Source organism: Zootoca vivipara, chromosome 5 (genome assembly GCF_963506605.1).
Source record: "Zootoca vivipara chromosome 5, rZooViv1.1, whole genome shotgun sequence".
Taxonomy (NCBI): Eukaryota; Metazoa; Chordata; class Lepidosauria; order Squamata; family Lacertidae; genus Zootoca; species Zootoca vivipara.
Genome location: NC_083280.1, coordinates 71623726 through 71649376, shown reverse-complemented (window position 1 = coordinate 71649376; position 25651 = coordinate 71623726). Strand labels below are relative to the sequence as shown.

Here is a 25651-nt window from a genome sequence, read left to right as displayed (position 1 = left end):
TTGCGTTTGTCAAGAGAAGAGTGGCACCTTTGAAGGAACGCCTACTGACCACAGTCGCACCAATTCTCCAGTAAACAAGACGAGCGGAGTGGGGCTTTTACAGCACATTCCCACACATGCTTATTCGGAAATATAATAATAATAATAATAATAATAATAATAATAATAATAATAATAATAATAATAATTTATATCCCGCCCATCTGGCTGGGTTTCCCCAGTCACTCTGGGTAGCTCCCAACAGAATATTAATAGCACGGTAAAACATTCAAAACTCCCCTAAACAGGGCTGCCTTCATTAGTTGAAATGAGGCTTATTCCTAAGTAAGCGGGGGCACGATTGCATCCACCACCTAACGATATCTAGAAGGGTACTTGTTGTGTTAAGGTTGCCACCGCAGAAACAGCGTGGCGCGTGAAAGACAAATTTATTATGACATCAGCGCTTGTGTGAATTAAACGTCTGCTTCATCCGATGCAATGGAGCATAGTAATCAAGTGTCAGAAACACACACACACGTGTAGATGCTGGAGTTCGATGAGAACGAGCTGAGCTGAGAACGCGCAGCTGCCTGAGGCGATTCAATCAGAGCTTAAACAAGCGCAGCGGGAGACCCTCCGAGGGCGCGAAAGATCCCCGGGGCTGCGGCTCGTTTTGAGGCGCGAAAGCGGCGCAGACTCCGACTAGCTGCCGCTCCTGGAAGCCGGGGCGCCGCCGTCGCTTTCTTGCCTCTCTCTTCCCGGCTGCCCTCGGGGACACAGGCAGGCTCCTCCCGCCGGCTGGCTGGCGCAGACGAGCCGCTTCCAGAGAAAAGGAGAGCAGGCGGCGGCGCAGTCGCTCGCGGCCTGCGGCTCCGCAGGTGGCTGGCTGGCGGGCAGGAGGAGCAGGAAGCGCGGCGGCGGCGGCGGCGGCGGCATTATTGGCGGAGGGGAGGCGCCAGGGCCGCGGCAGAAGCAGGCCGAGGGAGGAGGAGGAGGATGGCGGCGGCGCGGTCGAGGGGAGACTCGGAGCAGGTCCGCTACTGCGCGCGCTTCAACTACCTGTGCCTCAAGTTCACGCTCATCACCTACTCCACGGTGTTTTGGGTGAGTTGCGAGGGGCGGGCTGGCGGGCGGGCCGGACCCCTGTCAGGACTGAGGCGGCAGCTCCTATGGAGTAGTAGGCTAGGGTGGAGCCGCCGAGCTGGGGCAGGCAAGAAAGAAGAAAAGCGGGGCGACGAGCGAGGAGCTGCCACAGCGGGGAATGGCCCTCCGCCCCCGTGCGGGGTTGCCCCAGGGGTGCCCTCCTGCTGCGTTTTGTGCTTTTTTCTTTTTTGCCCTCCGAGCTCACAGAACCGGGGCCACCTGTTAGCGACAGGTGTGCTGCGATGCGGGTAAGGCTGCTGGAAAGAAGCACCAGGAAACGCGCCGGCCGGCCGCAGTGTTTGGGAATCTGAGGGGTTTTTGTTGTTGTTTAGGGAGTTGCGCACAGACAGAAACCACACACACACTTCTCCGAACTCGCCGGGGCGGTCCGCCCAGTTGCCAAGGTTTCCAATCCCACCCAGTGACGGGAAAGCAAACAGTTCGCTCGATAAGCACGTGCTTTTATTTATTTATTTATTTAGTTACCGGTAGTTAGTTAGTTAGTGGGAGGCTGTTCTGTATGGTTTAAAATAATGTCGATTTCAAAGTACTGTATGTAACGGAGGAGACCATTCAGGGGTGCGGTGAGAATAGTTGGAGCTTGACTTGTGCTGTGAAATTAACTGTAGGCTTTTGACTTGGTAAACTAGTGCCCTGACTCAGTCAGGAAGCAAAAGGAAAAAGAAAAGAGGGATTAAAGTGCTTGTGGCACCTGCTGCCTTTCTCTAAAGTGATCATATGCTAGCAGTGGCTGTTAGAAAAGGCAGGGTGGTATTTCCTTGTCATCTCCTCCTGCCCTGAAATTTCCTTCTGGTTCTGTCAAACCATTAATCATAAAATAATTCATTTTTGCAGTAAAATTCATTTAAATAGAAATATTCTCTGAAAATGGTAGATAGGCTTAATTTTTTGTGTTGTCATGCACCCATCATTCTGCAACCAACATTTCAAACATACAGGTTTGTTAAGAAGTGCAGAAGAAGATAAAAATCTCACATTTATATGGCCTGCATAGTTCTGAGTTCAAAGTCTCAATTTTTGCTTGTGGCACACCCCACATTACTAGGGAGGCAAATTTTAACCTATTAGGAAACATTTAATGAATTAATCACATGGATGAATTGATAAGAGCTTGCAGGTCTAATTCAAATGGACTGTTTTGTTTACATTTGCCACCATTTCCTTCCCTTTCCTTTTCTCTCTCTGCTGTGTTGAATATAGACTAAACGCCTTGGGACAAGGATCTGTGTGTGCTTGTTCTTTGTAAAACACTTATTACACAGTTGCAGTGTTATACAGGGTGAGTCTTTTAAAAGAGGCCCTGTGGAACATGTGTAGTCTGTATCCACGGGGCTTCTTTTAAAGGACTCATCCTGTATGACTGACTGAATAATATTCCTCCCGATAATGACTTATTCCAGTAAAAGCTCCAAGCTTTCATGCTATTTGAAAGACAGTTCAGCTGTCACTTTGGATTGTATTCATACTTATACTGGATTAATTAGGCATTAACACATGAGGATCTGGATTGGGCATAATGTTCCCTGTTATGAAAAATAGTTTATGAGGAGTGTTAGATCCACACACACTTCTCTCTTCTTCTGCACTGGCTTTGGTCTGGAGAGCCTGGTTTGTTTAAACTAGAGTTCCCTGTTTAGATGAAACAAGAGACTGTGGCTTAATGTTAGTTTACTAACCAGTACAGTACAGTACATTACTCCAGGGCCAGGAATTAAGCTAAAGATGAAAAGAGGGGCTTTAGTTTAAACAAACCAAGATGTCTGCACTGAAGAGGACTTGCAATGGGAGGGGCAAAAGAGGAGCATAAGGTTTTGACACTCGTTCTTGGCTTCATGATTTATGAAGCTAGGAATAATTACCGTAAGTCTGAACCCTTACTTTGTTCATTATTGTATCTTCATATCTGTGACTATCACTCAATCAATACACACCACTTAATTAACATGTAGCTCAGTTAACGCATAATGCCCAACCATGATTTTGTGACTGGGAGTACCTTTGCTCTTATTCCCTCCCCTCCTCCACTTCCTGAGTTTTTCTAGCTCACATTGCTGTGATGTCCAAATTGGCACGTTATGATTTGTGCTAACCTCCAAATCATTAGTTTGCAAACCATCTTCAAACCAACGTTTCAAATTCTGTTTAACACCATGACAAACTATGGTTAGTAAACATCAGGAAGTAGATGGAAGAGGGTAGCTTGTGGTCTGTTGGTGAACTATTGGCCAGTTTTGGGTGAACCACCTAGTTCAGGTGTGGGTAAAATTTGTCCCTGCAGGTGTTGCTGCATTCCCAACTCCCATCATGCTTGCCATTGGAGTTCAACCACATGTGGTGGCTCAGAGGTTAGCAACCCCTGATCTTGCCCCCTTTAAGTTGTGTTGTTGGGTTTCTTGCAAAAAATGCTTGACTAAAATGCATTTTGATCTCTTAAGAAAAGAGTGCACCTTTTGAATCGGTTCATTGTGCTTTCATTGTTTAGAGGACTTGCATTCTGGATCTCTTGCTTTGTAAATATGAAATATTTTGGTGGACCCCTGGGCTTTTTAAGAAAAGTAAAACAAGACTTGTCTTGTGGGTATAGTTAGAGGCTTTCATTGGGCAATAATGGCCTGCCTCAACAGTGAGTAAGCTGAATGAGATGAAAGGTTAGGTAGCAGCTGCTGTGTCAAAATATTGTTCTGTTTCACTGAAGTGAGTTGAAGAGGTCATTGGGGTCATGGAACTAAACTTAAGATCCAGTTAAAAGTGTGAATGTAGAGGCCTTATAATTGTGTTTGTGCTTGCATTGTAGCTTCCTGTGTGTTAATTATAGGAACCACTGCCAGATAATTCCAGTTTTCATTAGCATAATTCTACCTACATTGGGGGATGGAACTTGCCGATCTGTTTTATTAATAATGCCAAAAATCATTTTAGACATATTTTGGCTATATATTTTTATGGCTCAAGTTTAGCTGGAACTGTTTGGATCTTCAGAAGGTGGTTTAGAGGATCCCAGGCTGATATCATCTGAAGGATTACTCACTTTCTTCACTTTAGGCATCACAGCTAATAGATCCTCAACTGAAATACCACTGAAGGTTCATGCTGTTCTTTATCCTTATGGGGAAATTCCTTACTTGCGTGTGATACTAGCTGATTTCCTATTTACAGTTAAAGTTATCTGTATTCCAGGAGGCTAGGATGTAGGTTCCTAGTTCCCAGTTCCTTATTATTAGTTCCCAGTTCAACAGAGAGCTACTTGAGCAGCCTAAACGAGGAACTGAATTTCATAACATCTTGGCACCCAAATGAGATTTGGGGCTACCTTATACCTTACATCTCCATGGCTGGGAGGCTGTTTCTTTCAAGATACAGCAGGGACATGTAGGGCCATTTCCCTGAACGTGCAAATACCTAAGTGTGGGTGGGGGCAGGGACAAATGTTTGGGCCCCTGATGCTGCTCAGGATGACATGCACGAGGCTTTTGAAGCGGGGCTTGTTTGTGTGCCCCTGCCTCCCATCCACAGATACAGAGTTTGCATATTCTGAGAAATGCACAAACATGCCTCCTTATTCTCTCGGGTCAAAAGCTTTGCTTTTGCACAACACACCATGCCACCCAGGTCATTAAGTGTCACTTCATGAACAAGGAGCCGTTCTTAGCTTTATGTTCTAACCCAGTGTTTCCCAACCAGTGTGCCTCCAGATGTTTTGGGACTACAACTCCCATCATCCCTAGCTAGCAAGACCAGTGGTCAGGAATGATGGGAGTTGTAGTCCCAAAACATCTGGAGGCACACTGGTTGGGAAACACTGTTCTAACCAGCTCACATATTCCCAGGGAGGCTGGCACTTCTTTGTATAATGATGCACACATTCCTATTTATGGATGAAGGCTTCAACCAAAAGTCAGACTTTTCTAGAAAGAAGCGACTTAAGAACCTCAAATGGAGAGGCCTCTCCCAGCCAATACACTTTTGTCATAAAAGATTGGTGAAAGGATCACTCCTTCTTTCCCAGTTTACTTTAAACTGCCTTCTTTGGCATTTTTCTTCCTCAGAGGAATTTTTATTGAGGGAAAAGAGACCTTTTTAAAGCTATGCTTATTTTTAACTTTGATAAATGCAATGGTTTATATTTCTTAGAAGTATATTTTGGCACTGCGATTTTTATATACAGTATATATAAAAAAGGATTTCCCCTTAGTTCCCCGGCTCCCTTGGTTATTTATGGGAGAAATTCTGAAGCTGTGAGTGTGTTGAGATATGGGAGCTCTAAAAATACAATTCAGGATTGGTCACTTGGGCCATATGGAGACAGGATCTTTCACCCCAGAGCTAATGGCACTGTGGGGAATATTTCCATCAAGATCATGGTTGAGAGGAGGGGAGGCTTAAACATCCCCATGTGCTGCAGCCCTGACAAATTTAGATACTGTATTAATATTTATTAAATCATATTCCATTTGCATTGGATGATCATGTTGTAGCAGGGATAAACTGACTTTCTCTCTTCTAAAATGCTGGGTAAGAAGGGTGCTGAAAATAAGTAGACACACAGTTTTAAATATTTTCATAAGCTTGAAATAGTCTTTAAACCTCTTTTGTTGACCAGCAGCATTACAATTTCCATTTTTAAGTTCAGAATAGAGTAGTTGCTTTGGAAGATGATCATCAGGCATCCACACAACAGGACCAGTCCAACAAAGTTGATGTTGAAGAACCATTGCTTCGACACTGGTGATCTTTGCTTCTTCCAGTACACTGGCATTAGTTCGTCTGTCCCGATTGAAATGCAGAGTGTTTGAGGACTGGGACATTCACAGGGAAACCAAAATGCTTGTTTACAAAGCTATTGTACTACCAACCTTACTGTATGCTTGGGTGTCCCTATAAGGCCATTAAGACCAGAGTGTAAGACTACCTCGTGCGCCACTATTATCAATAAAAACTAACATCGAGTATTGTGGCACTTTAAAGATTAACACAATTATCCTTTTCATAAAATGATATTGTTTTATTAGTATGAATCTTTTATGAAAGTGGCATAAGACTTTTGGCTGAAGTGGACTAACACGGTTAGCCTTCTGGAAATTTACAGTATCAGTGATATCGGTTCGGCTACAGAACAGTTCCATAATGTTTTGGTTGTGACATATCCTGACATATCCCATAATGTTTTGGTTGTGACATATCCTGTTGGAAATACAATCTGCCCCTGATTTAGGGACCAAACAAGATAATGCTGTGTGCTTGATGCTTCCAGTTTGCTGTACCTGGTTTAAGGGTTTTTGGTGTGTTTTTTTAATCAATTCCACCTTTCAAGATTCCTGCTAGTTTGTGCTCTGTGAAATAAGCAGTAATTTGATTTTCTCTTTTTAATAAGTCAGTTTAAAATACAGCCATTGGTTTTGTTTGGAAAACAACTATAACAAACACTCTCTTTCTTTCTGTTACAGTTGCTAGGAGCGTTTGTCTTAGCAGTTGGCATTTATGCAGAAGTTGAAAGACAGAAATATAAAACCCTTGAAAGTGCCTTTTTAGCTCCAGCCATTCTTCTAATACTCCTAGGTATTATAATGTTCCTCGTTTCCTTCGTGGGTGTGCTGGCTTCCTTAAGGGACAACTTATGCCTTCTTCAAGCTGTAAGTACTTTTATATAAGTAGGAGTCTACTTGTAACCCGAACTGGATGTTTATAAAACTTATTTTGTTCTCTATTCTGTAAACAGCTTTAAGACAGCTTAGCTAATAACTTCCTTCTTTGGATAAATAGCAGAGAGAAAGGAAAGTGCAAGATGGATTCTAAATTAACCAGTGTAAATGAAGTTGTCAAAGGCAAATGCTTTACTTTAGTGGCACTTAATCATGGTTTTAGAGAAAATGTGAGGGCAACTGAAAGAGCCTGCTTAAACAAAAGTAAAATTTATGTAAGAAAAATGCAATGTAAATTCAAGCATATAAAATGTTGTTCTATATTTAACAAATATTTAACGTGTTTACATAGCTTGATGTTAAAACATAGCTGCCAAGTCTCCCGTTTTCCCCAGGAAAACCCCTTTTTTACTTACCTTTTCCCGGTGGTCCTCCGTATCACTTTGTCTCCCATTTTTCTCCATTATTTTCACCTGACGGCGGCCATTTTTTTCTTTCCGATTTGCCCTTCTATGGGCACAAAAAATGGCCGCCGCCAGCTTCAAAAGTCGCATTTACGCATGTCCGGAAGTGCATAGACGTGACTTCCGGTGTTGGCGGCGGCCATTTTGGTGCCCATAGATGGGCGAAGCGACACCGGAAGTTGCGTCGGCACACTTCCTGACATGCGTACGAGCGACCTTTGAAGCCGGCGGCGGCCATTTTGGGTGCCCATAGAAGGGCAAAGCAACACCGGAAGTTACATCGACGCAACTTCCGGTGTAAAATGGCTGCCGGTCCCGGATTCTGCAGTCCGGAACTTGGAAGGTAAGTGTTAAAAGCAGAGTCAGGATAAAATATTTTCATTCACAAAATGTATTTACTTATTATTTAAACTGAAGTCCATTGGTTTACTGCCTCCAGGTTAGCAGAGCAGGTTTCTTTCACAGCATGTATGCTTGAACTTTGTCCATCTACATGTGTTTTTTAATGTGTCATATTTTTATATAACGTTTATTAATGAAAAGAACCCCTTGATCTAAAGTAGCACCATGATTCCTTTTGGGGGAGAACCAGTGATCGACATTTTCACATCAACAGTAAAACAATCAATATGCATAAAAAATCAATATGGAAATTAAATTTAGAGAAATGTTGAGAATGAGAAGTAAGCAGCAAGAATTAATTAACACTATTGGCCCACTAGTAAGGATATAGACATAAATGTTTGGAAGGAGGACCAGATTTAGCCACAAGGGGGGAACTGTAGAACAGTGAACTGAGATATGAAATCTAGGAGCTAAATGGCACCTTAAACCTAGATTATGAACGCAAAAATGGAATGTCTAGGCATACTTTTTTATAACTAAAATACAAAGCTAAAAATAAATGAACTGTAGCTAAAATATTATGTTCATTTTTCACGTGGTTTAGTCCTTCCCCTACCCACCCCCCATATATTCTAAAGAGGGTCTCTTCTCCAGTCTTCAGAGAGTGGCTGGCAGTGGGGAGGCAGAAAAAACTCCTCCTTTTCTTCCACTCTGCAATTTTAATCTGAAATCTTAGGTGCAGTACTGTGCCCAGAGCTCAGAAAATACTTGCGCTAATGAAATTCCCTGTCGCGAAATGTGCCTAGAACAATGGGAGTTTCGAACAGTGCTGTAGAATGTATGTTAATTGTTTCAATATACATTTCAGGAATAAGGGATAGAGTACCTTAGTTTGAAATCCATAACATTCTGACCTGATGCTGGTTTGGCAGGAGGAAAGCGCTACTTTTTATGATTTGAAATACATGAAACCCACAACTCACACACGTTTAACTTGTGCACACCCAGCTTTATGTGCATGGCAATTTAAAAAAAAAATTAAAAAGGGATGGAGATGGGGCAGGATTTCAGGGGAAATGACTTTGACAGTCCCACCTGCTATTGAACCCAATGGATTTTGACTATACACGATTTTGGCTTTAGGTGTGATTCCCCAGGATGTAACTGCTGTGTAACCTGTGGGCTTACTGTAACTGAAATATTATATTACAAATCTGTATAATATTTTTCCATAAGATAGTCTCTTAGATGTGTATCATTGTATTAGAAAAGTACCACCATTTCAAAGGAAAATTAGTCATTGGTAGCTAACATGGACTAGATTATAGCAGCTACATTAAAAATTCAAAAATAAAAAATCAAGGTGAGTGTTTGAGAGGTTGGAAGAATTTGGCAGTGCCGGTCCATGGACAACTGCAGCCTGTGGTTTTACCCTGTAATTATATTTAGACTTGCATTTAGACTTGTGTACAAACATCCTCTTCCTTATTAGAAAAGCAACACAGATGTTCAGTTGTGTCCTACAAGCTTACAAATATCCTAAGCTGTATACCGGTACTTCTTGATAGAATATAAAATTGCTCTTAAGGGACTTGTGTGTCTTTGCCAAATGGCGACTCTTCCAAATCGGCTTACTTTGAATGAATTGTGTTGATGTGTCCAGAAGGGCCCACTTTTTAAATTGCTTAAAAATACTGCCATCTCATTGCCAATAATAACCTACAAAAATGAGCTCCCACCCCACCTTCAGGATATGCAAAAACATGATATTCTTTGGGGGTTCCTGTAAATACTCACTAGCATGCTATCCTGAGCTGTGCTGCTTGTGAAATGAGAGACTTAGCGAGCAAGTGAGAGAAAAGGAGAGTGGTATGGTGAACACAATGTGATCGGCATATAACAAGGAAACATATTAATTTTATTAACAAAGAAATTTAGTGCCATGCAAAGCAGGGCATTTATAAACACCTGCAGAATGCACTAAAGAAAACAGTAAATGAGAAGATCCTTAGTAATACAGATAATTCCACAGGAGGACAAGTTGCTGAGGACTCATTCCCCTTTGGTTTGGTGTCTTTGGTGATTTGCTAGGCAAAACTGCTGGATGTGAGGAAAGAGGAGGGAAGCCTTCTTACTGTTCCCTTTAAGAACCAGGAGTCAGCAGTGGAGGTGGGGTGTTCCACTGCCAATCTCATGTATGCACATGAATCGATGATCACAATAGTAGAGCAGCCCACCTGCTCTGCAACACTCAGTCAGATGTTTATTAGAGTAAGCTGACCAAGGAGACGAAATGCAAAGTATAAGCAAAGTATGAAACCAATGATTTTTATAATGACAAGCTCAGAACTAAGAATCATAGCAGGCCAATGAGATGTTACAACATTCGGAAGTGTATTGATCCCCTCAAGGAAGAAACTTGGAAAGTTCTCTGAAGATCAGTTAGGAAACTGTTTCGTAAGTGAATATATTATGTGCAATCTTCTGATTAAACAACAGAAAAAGAACTGATGAGAGACCTTTTGGACCTCTGAGAGGTCACACAGAAAGCATCTACCTAACTAAAGGGAACTAAGTTTTGAAGTGAAACATTAAGATGGGCAAGTCAAATAGTTGTTCTGTACTTCGGCTTCTAGCAACTATGTGCTTGCATGGTGCTGGCTGCAGCCCCCCCCCCCAATGCCACAAGTGACCAAATGTAACAGGGAGAAGGCCCCTCCCCATTCTGTTTGTCAGATTGTGATGATTTGCATTTCCCATCTAGTGAATTGCCCTCACCAGCCAGTGCTACTGGGGAGAGAAAGAAAAAGAAAGAAAAATAACACCCCTGACATTAACCACTCAGTAAGCTTCACTATATTCAAATGTCTGAACAGGTATCCAAACAAAATGGATTTTGTTTGTAAAAAGTATGTTTGAATGTAGCAAGGGCACTAAGGTCTTCGGTCCATTGCGTAATAGATTCTAATCTAAAACATGAGTGCTGCACAGAACACAAGAGAGGAGGAGGATGAAGGCTTGGGGACCTGACTGTTGTGCCACAGGTCTGCCTTCATCTCCTGTGCTGTGCTGCTGCTGCCGCCTGCTGCTCATCCTCCGTAGTTGAGAGGCAAGATCACCCCCAAGGCACATGGCTCTTTGCAGAGTAGCAGTGCGTCATTTACAGCAGTTCTAAAAGTGGCTTAATTTCATTGGAAGTCATGAGTCATGATTTCAGCTCTGAAGATTTTAGATTTTGTATGTTTGCGTAATATTTTTGAAATTCTTTTGCAGTTCATGTACATCTTGGGTATTTGTTTACTCATTGAACTAATTGGTGGAGTTATGGCCTTGATGTTCAGGAATCAGGTAAGAAAACTGAAATATTCAAGAAAATGCACCTTTTAAAAAAAACTTCTTCCCATTCGTTATGGAAAAATGGAACCAGTACTCACTTATCTCAAAGCAAAATTACTGATTGTTATGGAAGGGTCACAGAAGATCATGTAGTTGAGTGGCAAGATTGGAACAAAAGCAGAGCTATGCAAACACCACTATAAATAAATAAATAAAATTGCATTCTGGCACTTCTGATTCTGTGCCCTAAACAACTATGTAACTTACAGAAATCAAGCAAATTTTCATAATTTCTCTTACTTTGTATAATTTATTCTGCAATAGTCACTATTACCAGCTATAGGAATTCTTTTTATCCTTCTGGCTTTTCAGCGGGTGTTTTCCACAGTTCAAAGTGTATGTTCGTTACCTTAAAGGCAAAAACTATTACCATTAAAAAAAAAGAAATGAGATTCTTAGGAAGTTAAATTCAGTGCCTAATACCACATTATATGTTCAATAGGCTGTGAGTTTAGTTTATTTGTATGTTGTTTTTCCGTAGTCAGCTTTGCCCAATGCAACTCATTAAGTTATCAAAAATACAACATGTGGGGGAAATCCAGTTTGTTACCAAATATCAATATCAATAAATTCAAGTAATGCAAAAACTTTTCAACCAGAATAGGATAAAATCAGTATTACAAAGAAACAATTAGACATAAACAGTATGTATGAATGAAGCTAGTAACACACTTCAAGTGCTGTTATTGTAGCACTCCTAGAGTCCACACAGGTCTAAATACAGTTCAGAGGGGGTTGGGGGCTGGGGGCTGCTATTCACAATGGGCTCCCCTTTCTTTCTTCCAGAGGAGACTTAGACAGCAGCAAAAGGGAAGTTCCTGTTAAGGGCCAGTTGGTTGAATTTTTCAGGCTATAAAGAATCTTGTGTGTTACTGTAGTAGGAAATGAAAAAAAGAAAGATGGTCTTCCCTTCCAAAAAGAAGGAAATATGTACAGTATATGATGCCTTGTACTTCCTTCAGTATTTTCAAAAGACACCCATAATTGGATATTGGCAAAATGAATATAAACTGAGGCTAAAAGTTTGGTAGCTAATCAACGAAAAATTCTGTAATTGGTTAACAACTCTAACATTTTGTCATAAACCGGGAATAGCTTTGAGTGTTGCCAGAATATAACTTCATAGTGCTTTAGGAAGATAAGGATCAACAAGTTGTCTTTGGCAGTCCGCTATCCCTTTGAAGCTTCCAACCTGCCTGCTGGCCTTGCATGTGTGCAGTAGCATAAATACGATAGAATGAGACAACTTGCCTCTGGCTGGATACGAGCACAATATATAGGCATCAAATGTCACTCAATACATTATTGCTTAGATTATGTTATATAAAGTTTCTTTTTCAGTATGGAGAAACGCAATAACATTTTCAACATGTCAGATTACCTTGTTCAGAGATTTTGCAAATCAGGCAGCGTGGTACCACTGCAGCTTCACACTGGCTCTCTGCCTGTGGACTAACACGGTACAGGACATTTAGGCCATAATCCTGCACACATTCACCTGGGAGTAAGTCCCATTGAAGTCAGGAGGGCCTACTTTCTTCTTGGAAGACATGTATCACATTACTCCCATGCCTTGAGAAAAGACTTAAAACACAGTAAGTTGGTGAAAAGGTTGTATATGTTAAAATATAACAATCAGAAGAACTGCGAAATAACAGCCAAATCAAACAAATGTGAGCAGATGAAGTTAGCTCAGGTGTTGGAGGGCAACCTCCCTTCTCACATTCTGTGGGTCCCCAGCCAAGGATTGGAATAAACATCCCTCCTTGCTAGGTGAATCATGAGCTGTAGATGTGCCTCAAGCCCCACTGTTCAGAAGCTTTCATCCAGGCATGTAGCTCCAGTCCAGAGAGCACTCAGCAGCCCCTCTAAAGCTTCCTGCTTTGGGTGATAACTCATGGTTGTTCCCTGCCTAAAAATGCCTCATGGTAGCAGTCAACTGTTGTTTTAATTTCCTTCATCAGCCTGCACAGAATGCTTCAGAGGCGATTGGTTTCTGCTTGTTCGCGTCACACACAACCGCTTGAAAATAGCTCTTGGCACTGGCCGATGGACCCCATTGACCCAGCGAGGGGCAGGAATATCATAACTGATTCTGGAGTGCGGAATATAGCTCCCCCCACCAAACCAAGAGAAACTGCTTGACCACATGGGAGAACCCAATTCGAGTCTCTTCCAAAGTGAGAGGGAGAGAGCAGACTTGTTAAACACTGAATACTGTTAGTAGAAGAGGAGAACTGGACAGCAGGTTTTTTGCAAAGAGCAAGAGCAGTTCATTCTGCGTAGTGAGAACTTGGAATTTCAGCAGCAGCATCCTTAAAAGTCCACAACTATTTTTAACTTGCCTGAGCATCAGTTCTACAAGGCATGGATAAAGACTTGAGAGCCTGCCCAGGCATAGAAATTCCTACCTGCAGCACTGTAATGTCCCTTCTTAACTTGTAATAATGAGGCATATGCTCATTCTGGCTAGGCCCAAAGGGTGGAGATGTAAATTACTTCCTTCTCCCAAGCTTCTCATTTTACAGGTACCGTGTTTCTCATATTATAAGACACGTCTTATATTTATTTTTTCCTCAAAAAAACACACTATGGCTTATTTTCAAGGGATGTCTTATTTTTTCCTCCTCCTCCTACCGTGGCTGGCATTGCTGCTGCGCCTATCACTATGTCTTATTTTCGGGGTATGGCTTATATTCCTTGAATGCTTAAAAATCCTGCTATGGCTTATTTTATGGGTATGTCTTAAAATATGAGAAACGGTAGGTTTCAGTCAGCTTGTTCCAAGTGCTAGTAAGCAATTCTGAGCCATTGCTGTTTTGAAGTAGCGTGGAACTTGGTGTTTCCTCTTGCAGCATGAGCTGGCCTGACAAGCCTGTTTTGTCTCTAAAGTTGATTTACAAGCCTTCTGAGTTGCAAAGGCTTGTCTACCTTGAATGTCTAACTTGGGGAAACTGATTGCTTGCTACTAATAGTGAAGCGAATAAACGTTTATTGAGATAATAGGGACCCCTTCACACACTTAATAAATTTTCAGTTATGATGTAGCTTCAGATGCCTTTCCTCAAAGCAGTATTTCTGTAGTGTGAATATTGCATTTTCCCACCATCATTCAAACTGAATATTGTGTCTATTTGAAAAGGTATGATGCACCAATGGAGACAGGATTTGGCCTGAGCAGAAAGAGATCTTGGGCCTCGCAAGTTGATTTTATTTAGAAGAACTTAGCCATTATGGAGTATATCCTGCTATTAGAATGATACTCATGTGGGAAATAGATATTTGCTGGTTTGTTTGTTTGTAAGAGGGACCCAGGTGGCGCTGTGGTTAAACCACTGAGCCTAGGGCTTGCTGATCAGAAGGTCGGCGGTTCGAATCCCTGTGACGGGGTGAGCTCCCGTTGCTTGGTCCCAGCTCCTGCCAACCTAGCAGTTCGAAAGCACGTCAAAATGCAAGTAGATAAATAGGAACCGCTACAGCGGGAAGGTAAACGGTGTTTCCATGTGCTGCTCTGGTTTGCCAGAAGTGGCTTTGTCATGCTGACCACATGACCTGGAAGCTATACGCCGGCTCCCTCGGCCAATAATGCGAGATGAGCACGCAACCCCAGAGTCGGTCACGACTGGACCTAATGGTCAGGGGTCCCTTTACCTTTACCTTGTTTGTAAGAACCATTGTATACTCCAGCATTAGATATTGGGGACAACTGTGCTGATTTGGGCCCCACATTGTGGGTGCCCAGCACGACTTGCCCCCTGTCCACACTGTGACATCATGATGCACATGCCATGACATCATGGTGCACGCTGTGGTGTCATGATGTCATAGTGCTGGGCAGGACACAAGCTCCAGCGGCACGGTGACTGGACTCCTCCCGCCAGAACACACACACACATACTCTCTCTCTCCCCAACTCCACGCTCTCTTTCACCCCATGCTTGGTTTTCTGCTCTTTCTCCCACCCACCCTGCCCGAACTCTGTGCTCTCTTCCACCCCAACTCTACGCTCTTTCACCCCTAACTCCACACTCTCTCTTCCCCTCCTGCCCGAACTCTATGCTTTCTCTCCCAGCCACCCCCGCCTGAACTCAGTGCTCTTTCCATGGGGCATGGAGCCTGCGTGCCAGCTCCTGCATTTTGCGGGTGCCAGCCCCTATATGGGAAATTTTCTGGGTGCTTGGGCATGCAGGCCCCTGGGGAGATAGTGCCTATGGTAGGGGCATATGCAATCTTCAAATAATTTTCTGTGTGTGGGCAAAGTGGAGGAGAGCTTGCTGGTACCCACCACTTGTTGAAGAGAGAGATTACAGTCTCCAGGTTGGAATGGTATAGTTGGAGAGTTTTTAATCTTCTAAAGCAGTAAATATTAAGGAAAATTTCCAAATGCTACAAAATGGGCATTGGAAGGATGTATTATTTGTTACTTATGATACATCGCAGGCATTGTCCAACATTAAATAACCGTATTCCACGCAGCAATGTGAACAAGAGGGGAAATCCCATTTTCCCATTGGCAAAATACTCCAGTTGGTATGCTGGGAAAATGCAAAAATCCTGTAACAAAGCCACTTTTTTATTAAGTTAGTTCTGTGGATCCTACATAGTGGTCTAAGTAAGATGTTACACATTTATTGCATGAAAACAACTATCAAACCATAAGCAAACATTTGCAGGAGTAGGTTCAGGTTTTCCTACAATTTTATATATTGACAGGGCCTAATATCAGACTAGTTCTTGCATATTGCTTATTTTTAGGGCTGTCAATCAGTTACACATTCTTGACCCATAATCTGCCTTTGATAAATCATTTAAGTATTCTTACATTAATTTTAGATATCATCATCATCTTTTTAAGATTCCAAAGGAAGTGTGAAGTTTCTCTTTCATTTCCTTTTGTAGCAACTTATCAGAACTAAGAGTCTAAAAAGCATAACATTCATTCTCACCCCCACTGCTGAATAGACTTGTTAAAACCTGTTGCCAGTTATATATTGATGGTATGTCTGCATGCTTATACTTTTTTTCTTTTCAAATTGTGTATGCTTGATCTTCCTTAGTTTTTTTCTTCTTTAGACAATTGACTTTTTAAATGAGAACATCCGAAGAGGGATTGTGAATTACTACGATGACTTGGACTTCAAAAACATAATGGATTTTGTTCAAAAGGAGGTTGGTTTTTGGATGTCAAATTAATCAAACAGTAGTAGGCTATTCATTGATCCCATGTGCTACAATATAGCAGTAGCTTCCAGCTATTTGCTGTTCAGGTGGATGTGTTGGGGTGCTCAATGCTGGGGTGGCTCACTTGCTGACAGTGGACCTGCCACCCACTGGTGGAGGCTGGCAGAGCTGGGCAGGGGCATCTCTGCTCTATTCAGACCCCCTCCAGCATGGTGAGTTGGGGGTTTGGATGGCTCTGTTAATTGTTTACAAATTTTATGATTTAGTTTCCATACAAACATTTTTCAGGCACTAAGGTGTTTGTCGGAACTTGAAACCCTTGCTGAGGGAAATAGGCCATTGAGAGTTAGAAATTGTTTTGAACCGCAGCTGAGTCTTATGCCATCGCATGCTTAATTGACTCATTGGTTTGTGTTGAAATACTTACTGGGTTGCCTTTGCCTTGAGCTACAGAAACGTTAAATGAAACGGAAAAGTTGGATATTTGTTAACATACAGAGAACAGCATGTGTATAGATATATAGATGAAAACCTCCCAACATTTAAAAGACAACTTTGACTTTATGGTGAAGATTTTGGACACAACCCAGAAAGAGAGGTTCTTTTGGGCAAACTTAATTGAAATGAAGGGAGGTGTGCATAAACATTAATGCTCATTTCAGTGAGGCTTGCTCAGAAGACCATCATGGTGATTTGTGTTTCTTACAAGATTTTTTTTTTAACGGGGCAGCCTTCTTAAAAAAAAGGTCAGGAAGAAATTGTTTTAGGCGTGTACTAATTCATAGCTTTCCAAGTCTCCCTTTTGTTATACACAAAGTTTTAGAGTTCTCGTAAGTATCTGGTTTATCCTTGTTTAGGTCCATGCCAATGAGAAGTTTAGTTAATACATTAATGATTGATTAACAGTGTTTAGTTTTCTAGTTCTTGTTTTATAAATGAAATTACATTAGCTATTCTCTTTTACTCTGTAATGGTACTGATAAAATCTGGGACAATTCTTTGGTGTGTAGTCAAAGCTGAGAAAATTAAGATACAGCAAATAGAAGCTGAAGGTCACAAATGATGCAAAGGAAAGTTTAATCAATCATTTTATGATGCTTATTGTAAATAGCTCATCAAAATCCAAATGTTTTTTGAGGCTGACCTTCAGGAATGTAATCATCAGCAGATCTCCGCTTTTGGTTTTGGCTGTTTTGCCTGAAGGAAGATGCTACCTTCAAAATGTATGGGGATTTCATGATATTTTAGCCATTAAATTAAACACACACACACACACACACACACACACACACACACACACACACACTACACAGTATTCAGATCTTTGGCTAGATAGCTGCTCCCCTTTTTGTTCCTATTTCAACCCTAGATCAGCCTTTCCCAACTTGGTGTCTTCTGGATGTTTTGGACTATTAACTCACATCAGGTCCAGCCAGGGCATCAGGTTGGGGAAGGCTCCCTTATATAATTTGGGGTTATCAAGTGAATAGGGATTGCTTTGAAATCTGGTAGGATCAGGCCTTGAGACCTCCTCACAGAGTTCTTTACAGGCTCTTCCTGCCCCAGAATAGAGCTGCAACCAATATACATTTCGGTGGTTTTGTGTTCCATACATTTAAATTTGTCATTTGTAAATAATGTTAGGCACCTCCACACATGCTAATAATAATAATAATAATAATGAGAAATTAGGACATGAAGCCTCTGTAATAATCACGATGTTTTTTCCTTACTGATAATAAGGTTCTAAATTTCTGCAACAAGGATTTGTCTTTGTGTAACACCTTTTCCCCCCTCTTCAAAGTTCAAGTGCTGTGGTGGTGAAGATTTTAAAGACTGGTCAGAAAACCAGTACCATGACTGCAATGCCCCAGGACCACTAGCTTGTGGAGTTCCTTACTCTTGCTGTGTCACAAACAAGGTAAAAGTTATTTATTATTCTGGATTAATTTTGCATTTACCTGTTTGTTCCTCACATTTCACCAAATGCTTTTTTTCCCCATGAAAGAAAATCAGTCTGGCAAGCTAAAATGGCCACCAAGAATGGAAAACTGTACATGGAAGGGTTCATTATGTGATTCATCTTGCTTGATATGATCTGTGCACACTTAGACGATGTGTAACAAATGGTAATCAAGTGTACATTTCCCCCGCACAAAAGCAGATCACCCATAAACAACCTTGGTAAGGATAACAGAAGCTCTTTCAGTACAATTTGCTAAAAGGAAAAGTTCTAGGAATCATTTTTAAAATAAATTAGTTTGTGTTGATTTTCTACAAATATTTTAAGTACTGGATTCCCCTCCTCCCTAATATTTTTTGATGCAAATGAAGAATTGGATCCATTTTCTTCTGGGCTGTTTATGGAATGAAAGATTAATTATACCATGTTACCTTTTCCTGACCAATCAAAAATAACCATCAAGAAATGTATTTCCAAAGAAAGTCTAGTAACAACATCATATCAGTATGATGGAATAAAAAGCTTAACATTTGGATGAATTGAAAAATTGACATCGCACTGAGATTTTGTGACAGAGAGGTTGATAATAGAATGTTGTTTAGCAAAATATTGTTTCATCTCTTTTGTCATTATTACCAAATGAAACCAGTAATGTTGCTATAAATAGTATTGGCCTTTTTAGGTTATAAGAGAACATGTTACCACATATATCACAGAACAGTCATTGAAATCTTGCAGCACTGTCTTGTTAACACTCATTTGTCTGCAGGATGCCACACCAGCAGTCTTTAAAAAATAAATCAAGATGAATAAATCTTAGCTGCTTGACATGTTTCCAAAACCAACTTGGCTTTTGCACTGGAAAAGTACAGACGTGAGCAGTAATTAGTCATTTACTCTCTGGTCATGGAAAAGTACTTTTAATATGTGAGGGCAGCGTCTCTACCTTTGGACAAATTTCATGCAGTACATAAGATTCAGATACTGATACCTAGGTGTAAGCAGCTTTCTATCACAGCCAAGCTTGGGGCAGCCCGCAAATTTGCTTGCCAAGGAAATTTTTTGGGTCCAAGCATGTTTATGTTCTGCCATCTCTGGCATGGCACTGCTCATAGAGCCTAGGAGGGGGGTGCCTGGGCAGGGTCTGCTCAATTTCTCCTTCCACAGGCTATCAGAGCTTGACGGGACTAACTCCCATCTGATAGGAAGGCAGGAATGGGAATGACCTGACTCAGTTCAATGGCCTCCTCCCACATCTTAGCAGAACAGAGCCAAGGGTCTTAAAATGAAAAGTTGGCAGCCCTATGTGCTACTCCCATATCCTGTAATTGCTTGAGCGGTTCTGCAGACGGACTGACCCTGATTAAAGAATGGTGGAGGCTGTTTTGCTGCTCTGCGAATGAACAGCTTAACTCCCCCTCCAACCCCCTTGCCTAGTTCTGCAGGTGTTCAGTGTGGTAGATCCTGAAAGAGCTTTATCATGTATAATGAGATAAGAATCCAATGTCTCTATTCAGACCAGGTCTCTCCATGGTTTTAAGTTTGGTAATAAGTTGCAATTCAGCAACTTCTCTTTCCAGTCTATTTCAGAAACTTCTCTTTCCAGTCTATTTCAATTACAGGTAGGTGTTGGTCTGCCATAGTCGAAACAAAATAAATAAAATCTTTCCAGTAGCACCTTAGAGACCAACTAAATTTGTCATTGGACTTAGTTGGTCTCTAAGGTGCTACTGGAAAGAATTTTTTAAATTTTGTTCAGTCTATTTCAGAAATTTTTAGCCATCTCGCCCCTTGTTTTTTCCTGTAAGACCAATGGCAGTCATTAAGTCATCAACAGGTTTACCACACCTATCAGCCAATCACCCATTCCCACCACCCTTCTGAGTAATACCCCTCCCCACCCTCTCATTATATATATATATCTATGGCAGACCAACACGGCTACCTACCTGTAATTAATGCTTACAGTCACTGTTGTTTTCCAGTTTACTTACTGTACTGTTTCAGCCCTGGTAAAATGAAGACATCCAAATATATACTTATTACTTCATAGTTTGAATTATCCAAAAATTGAAAATAAGCTATATAAATATATTCATGTCACACAGTACTCATATTGTGAAATATGTTTTTTTTCCCCAGACAGCAGTTATCAATACCATGTGTGGATATAAAACTATGAACGAAGAGGTAGGAACATGTATTTCCCCCCCATATACAGTTCAGCTTTAAGCCATTTGAAATGATCTACTGTTTTGAGATTACAACTTGCAGTCTTGATCCTTGGGCTGTGTCTCACCATCAAGCATTTCTGTTGCAGACCAGAAAAGGAAAACTCTCCATGTCTTATTTGTTCCTGTGCTGTTTTTTATGCCTTTGCAATCCACAAATGCCAATAAGAGCATGTGTATGATTTGTAAGGCTCCAGTTATCTTCATTACAAATAGATCTGTTTGTGGGCACACCACAATCTGCTGTTTAAGGCTGAGGTAAACAGATCTACTTCTGAGTAAATGCCCAAGCAACAGGGTTTTTGTTTTTTTAATAAACACATTTTCTTTGATTTTTTTTTATATTGTGGGTAATTCTGCAGTGAGGTTACTGCTGACTTCACTGGAACAAAACATGGATGCAGGATGAATTGGCTGTTCTTTAGACCTAGCATGTGAGTAACAGCTGACACAGAAATACCATTGCGTTCACCAGGTGGAATTAAATGTTCTGTTAAGGCTGTTGTTGCATTTGCAGTGTGCATTTCTGCTTGCCAGATGAAATAGTTTTCCCCCTTTCCTCCCCTGTTTTGGGGGTTCTCCTGAGCCAAGCAGATCTGAGGAAGGTGTAGGGGTCACTTGGGGGACAGTGCCATTGGGGTAGGAAGACTACTGGTAGTTGTGTTGACTCCCACTAGTGCCAACAACTGATTTGAACGCAGACCTGTGTCTCATGTGGTTGGTCTAGTAATGTTGGCCTGAAAAGAGGAATAAAATAAAATAATAATAATAATAATAATAATAATAATAATAATAATAATAATATAATATTTATACCCCACCCATCTGGCTGGGTTCCCCCAGCCACTCTGGGCGGCTTCCAACAGAAAAATAAAACACAGTAATCTATTAAACATTAAAAGCCTCCCTAAACAGGGCTGCCTTCAGATGTCTTCTAAAAGTCTGAATGAATTGCTTGCCATCTCTCCCATCCCTTTGCAGCTTAAGATTGGGATAAGATGTGACCAATGGAACTGTAATAGCAGCTTGAACTCGAAACTACATTTATTTAAAAATATGTACTCTTTCAAACAAGGCTCTAGGGCTCTCTCAGGGCACCTAATGTTATATAAAAATCGTTTAAAAAATCCAATTAAATCATAATGCAACTAGTGTCATCTTATAAACAAATCATTGGCAGTAAACTGCCCTGGCTGGAGGGGCAGTCTCTTTTGAGAGGCACTGCAGAAAAATCCCTACTCTTTGGCAATAGTCTGGACTTTGACAAAGAGGGAATGCGAAGCAACACCCACCCAGATGATCTCAGTCCTAGTATCTGGGGAGGCGTAGTATATGGAGTAGACATTTTCAACCTGCCACATAAAACCCACTGAGATCCCAGCAGTAAACTCTTTGTGTAAAATTCAGTGGGGCTGTTAGCATTTAATACAGGGCACATGTTGTCTCAGTAGACAAATCAGACTGTTTACTTAAAAGTCTCTGTTGTTACTTTACAGCGCCTGAGTGTCCAACACGTGATATATGTGAGAGGATGCACAAGCGCTGTACTGATTTGGTTTTTGGACAACTATGCCATCATGGCTGGCATTCTGCTTGGGATATTGCTGCCACAGGTAAGGCTGGCAAGACACTAAGAGGAAATATTCAGGACAAGGCCTTGGCTCCTTCTTTCCTTCGTTGGTTTGTAAGACACAGTTTGCAGCTTTGATGTGTTACATGGGATCAGTTGTTTCCTATATGTGTTTTGAGCTGTCAGAGAGGGTGTCAAACTTCTGTTTTTCATTGGTCAGTTTGCAGTAGAGATGAACCCCTTTACAGTGTGGTTCGTAAAGACAGGCAGTAAGAACTATGAAACGTAAATGCTTGGGTATATGTCATGCTAGCCACATGACCCGGAAGCTGTCTGCGGACAAACGCCGGCTGCCTCGGCCTATAGAGCGAGATGAGCGCCGCAACTCCAGAGTCGGACACGACTGGACCTGATGGTCAGGGGCCCCTTTACCTATATATAATTTAGTCAGTTGTAAAAATGTTTTCCATGGTATCATTCATAAACGATTTCCAAAAGTTGTAAGATTATATATATATATATATATATATATATATATATATATATATATACACACACACACACACACACACACACACACACACACACACACACATGGTACGATATGTTGAAAGATTGCAGTTGGCAAGGGTGATCGTGCCCTGTTGAATTAGTGTTTCCGAACAAAATATTTGTAGAAATGGCAAACATTACACATCAAACTATATATGTTACACAAACATTACCTCATTTAACAAATTGGGAGGGAAAGGGTTTACAAGCCCTCCTGTTTTCCTCTCCTTCCTTATTAAAATGCTATTGCATATCTCCTCTGAGAAAGTATAACTCCCATGATTTTGGGGCTTTCCCTCATGGCATGCTAGCAGCACACCAGAGAGGGAAGGGAGAAATCCAGGGGGATTCCAGACTGCAATTGAACCCCCCCTGAAAATACTCAAAGTAATTTGGGTTGTACAGCTGCAGTTGATTGGGAGGTTTTGTGCAACAAACTCTCTTCCCCCAGAACCAGACTTTTAAAAGTGTTGAGAAGATGCACTGGGAAATATAGAGTAATGCGTACTTTGGCATAATGTCTTCTGGAAGCAACCCCAATCTCTCTGCTTTCTCTTCTCGTGGCATTTGGAGCCCCTCTCCCACTTCCTCTGTGCCATCTAAATTAAAGAGGAGGGGAGGAGGGCTTAGGAGGATTGTGATCCTGGCACCGATAATGTTTTGAGGATTGGAGTGGCTAGGAGGGAGGGAGATTTCTCAAAAGTAGCTTGGAAAATGTCAGGGTTTTTTTTGACCTCTTGGGAAATGCCTTGGCTGGCTTCAAAGCCGTTCCATTTAGGTTTGGGGAAGGCTTGCTCTTGTCTAACCTTTGTCAAGAATCTCTGTGATTGACTTCCTGGGGGATGATGCAATTATATTCAAGCATCCATCCTTTGGATGGTGTAGCGATTCATTGCTGTCAAGTCTTGCTTTTCTGAAAACACTGGTTTTTTGTGTAAAATTCATTAGCTTAAGCTAGAAAAGGCAGGTAGGGACCCATACCTCTCATGTTTTTAGTACTTTGGGCACTGTGCAAATCATGTGTGACTCTCCTAAAGTGTGAAGTGCACCAAAGTGCAAATTTCTGCACATTCAGAGGTATGGGTCCATACCTGCCTTTTTCTGAAGGTTTTTAAGGGGACAAGTGCCAAATTTTAATATGCCTGAGTTATCGACACTTGTTGCTAGGTGCACGTTATAGAATCGGAAGGGACCTGACCTCAAGGGCCATCTAGTTTACCCCCTGCAGTGCAGGAATCTCAGCCTGCATCCTTTGATATCTATGCCTGAGTACAAACTTTTTAAACTTGGAAATCCCCCCAAATGAGCAGGAATCGTAAACTGTTAGTGAATGGTGCTATTCTGATCATTCTCGTCACTTTATTTTGCAGTTCCTTGGGGTTTTGCTGTCTTTGCTTTACATCACCCGAGTAGAAGATATAATTGCAGAACATAAGCTTAACGAGACTCTGCTTGACGGAGGGAGACGGAGGGCGGACATTGAATTTACTAGCGCTGGGTGTTGTATGTGTTTTCCTGAGTGATCCCAGGTATTCCTTTAAGAAAGACAAATGGCTAACATCCCTTTGCATTGTGCCTTGACTGTAGTCAGAACTTAATGTGATTTGCAAACAATAGTCCTTAGGAAACAAACCTCCCAATTCTTTCCAGTCCTTGATTAATTTATTTTTCTGCTTTGAGTATTCTTTACAGTTTCACTGGCTTTGAGCTTGAAATGTGTTGTCTCTTGTAGCATCTGAAAATCTAGCCAGTTTCCTGCTTTACGGTAAACAGTATAGCTAATCTGGGAGGAAAATGGTTATGTAAATTAATACAATAATTATTGTAGCCAAACTGACTATGTACAAAGGCTGCCTATGTTCCCTATGCAAGGATGTCGCTAACAACATAAAATCATCTTTACTTCTTTCTATTTTTTTAGTCATTTTCAGAACATGGTAAGATTACCAATGCAGGTGGCACAATCTCAAGTTCACTCTAAAAGCATCTTTTGATGACTTTCCCACCTCAGAACGATGGTTAGCTTGAAGTAGCTATTTCCTAATTTTTTTCCAAAGGATATTTGCTACTTTGTTTTTTATTAGCTGACTGAATTCAGGCTTTTTAAAAACTCAAAAGTTTTGTGTAGGTTCTTTTTATTTTCAAGACTTGGGTCCTATTATTTTGTGGGCATGTTCAGTTTTGGGTGGAAGCCTGTGTAAGTAATACTTACCTGTCCAAATTGTGTCATTTTATTGATTCCTAATGAAGTATGTTTTTAAAGTACTGTGCAATCGTTTTGATGCTGCTGCTTATGGGTTAGTGAAAACACTGGAGGCCTTGATTAATCTTTTGTGCCTTTCTACTATAAACCACTATCTGGATTAAGTCAGATATGGCAGCTTGCTTTGATGACAATTTAATTTCCTAATTTATATATTTTTGTATGATATTTGGTATCCCTGATTAATCTGAGTCCTGTATGTATTGTGATGTACTGTATTCTTCCTGCCTATTGACTGGAATTCTGGTGTGTACAGAGATGCAATTCTTTATATAGAAAATAAATTTTATGATTTTGTAAAAAAAGAAAACAGAAAATATTTTATTTGGTTATGTGGTTTAAAAAAAGTTGTTTTCCTTGCTAATAAGGTGAGGAATCAAATGTAAACCAAGACATGCATTTTTAGTGCCACTGAAAGGTTTTTCAATCAACAGGTCACATTGACAGCAGCATGGAACTTAAAAATTTTTATTTTAAAAAATGTACAAAGAGCAGGTACATTCCTGCTCTCTTACTCTTCAAGAGGAGCATGACAACACCTATTTCAGACCGAATCCCAATTGTTCATCCGTAAAAACATCTTAATTTGGCAAGCTATCCACCAATTAGGAAAAAAAAAAGTCCTAATTTCGTAAGACAGAGGAGAGACTCCAGCAGGGTAGCTGTTCTCCTAATGGCTCATTAATGCAATAGTCTTATTTCCAACGGTTTATTCTCAAGAGCTGCATGTAAGCAAAAGAGAGGAAGATGCATGTCAAGCAGAAGAGGGCCAGCTCATTCTCCCAGAAACCCCACGTGCTGTAGTCAATTTCTTGGTCCTTCATGTAATGCTCTCCAGGGACCCTGAAGGAAGAATATGGGAAGTAGGCTGCTGGTAAAAATCCCAGTGAACCCAGACCTT

General features: G+C 41.2%; 2 protein-coding genes across 6 annotated transcripts in view; one reads left to right on the top strand and one right to left on the bottom strand.

Moving 5' to 3' along the window:
* Positions 1–928: 928 nt before the first annotated feature.
* Positions 929–25431, top strand: TSPAN15 (tetraspanin 15). Its single transcript, XM_035137400.2, has 9 exons — positions 929–1086; positions 6591–6776; positions 10868–10942; positions 16064–16159; positions 17976–18092; positions 20277–20324; positions 21862–21978; positions 23858–25245; positions 25279–25431. The coding sequence occupies exons 1-8, from the start codon at positions 979–981 to the stop codon at positions 24008–24010; spliced, it is 900 nt and encodes a 299-aa protein (XP_034993291.1). The 5' UTR covers positions 929–978; the 3' UTR covers positions 24011–25245; positions 25279–25431.
* Positions 25201–25651, bottom strand: part of LOC118096106 (broad substrate specificity ATP-binding cassette transporter ABCG2) — a 36495-nt gene continuing 36044 nt past the window's right edge. For all 5 annotated transcript variants that reach the window (XM_060274938.1, XM_035137396.2, XM_035137398.2 and 2 more), the window contains one exon: positions 25201–25593. In XM_060274938.1, coding sequence (XP_060130921.1) covers positions 25446–25593 — 148 coding nt within the window. In that variant the 3' untranslated portion in view covers positions 25201–25445. The remainder of the gene's footprint in view (positions 25594–25651) is intronic.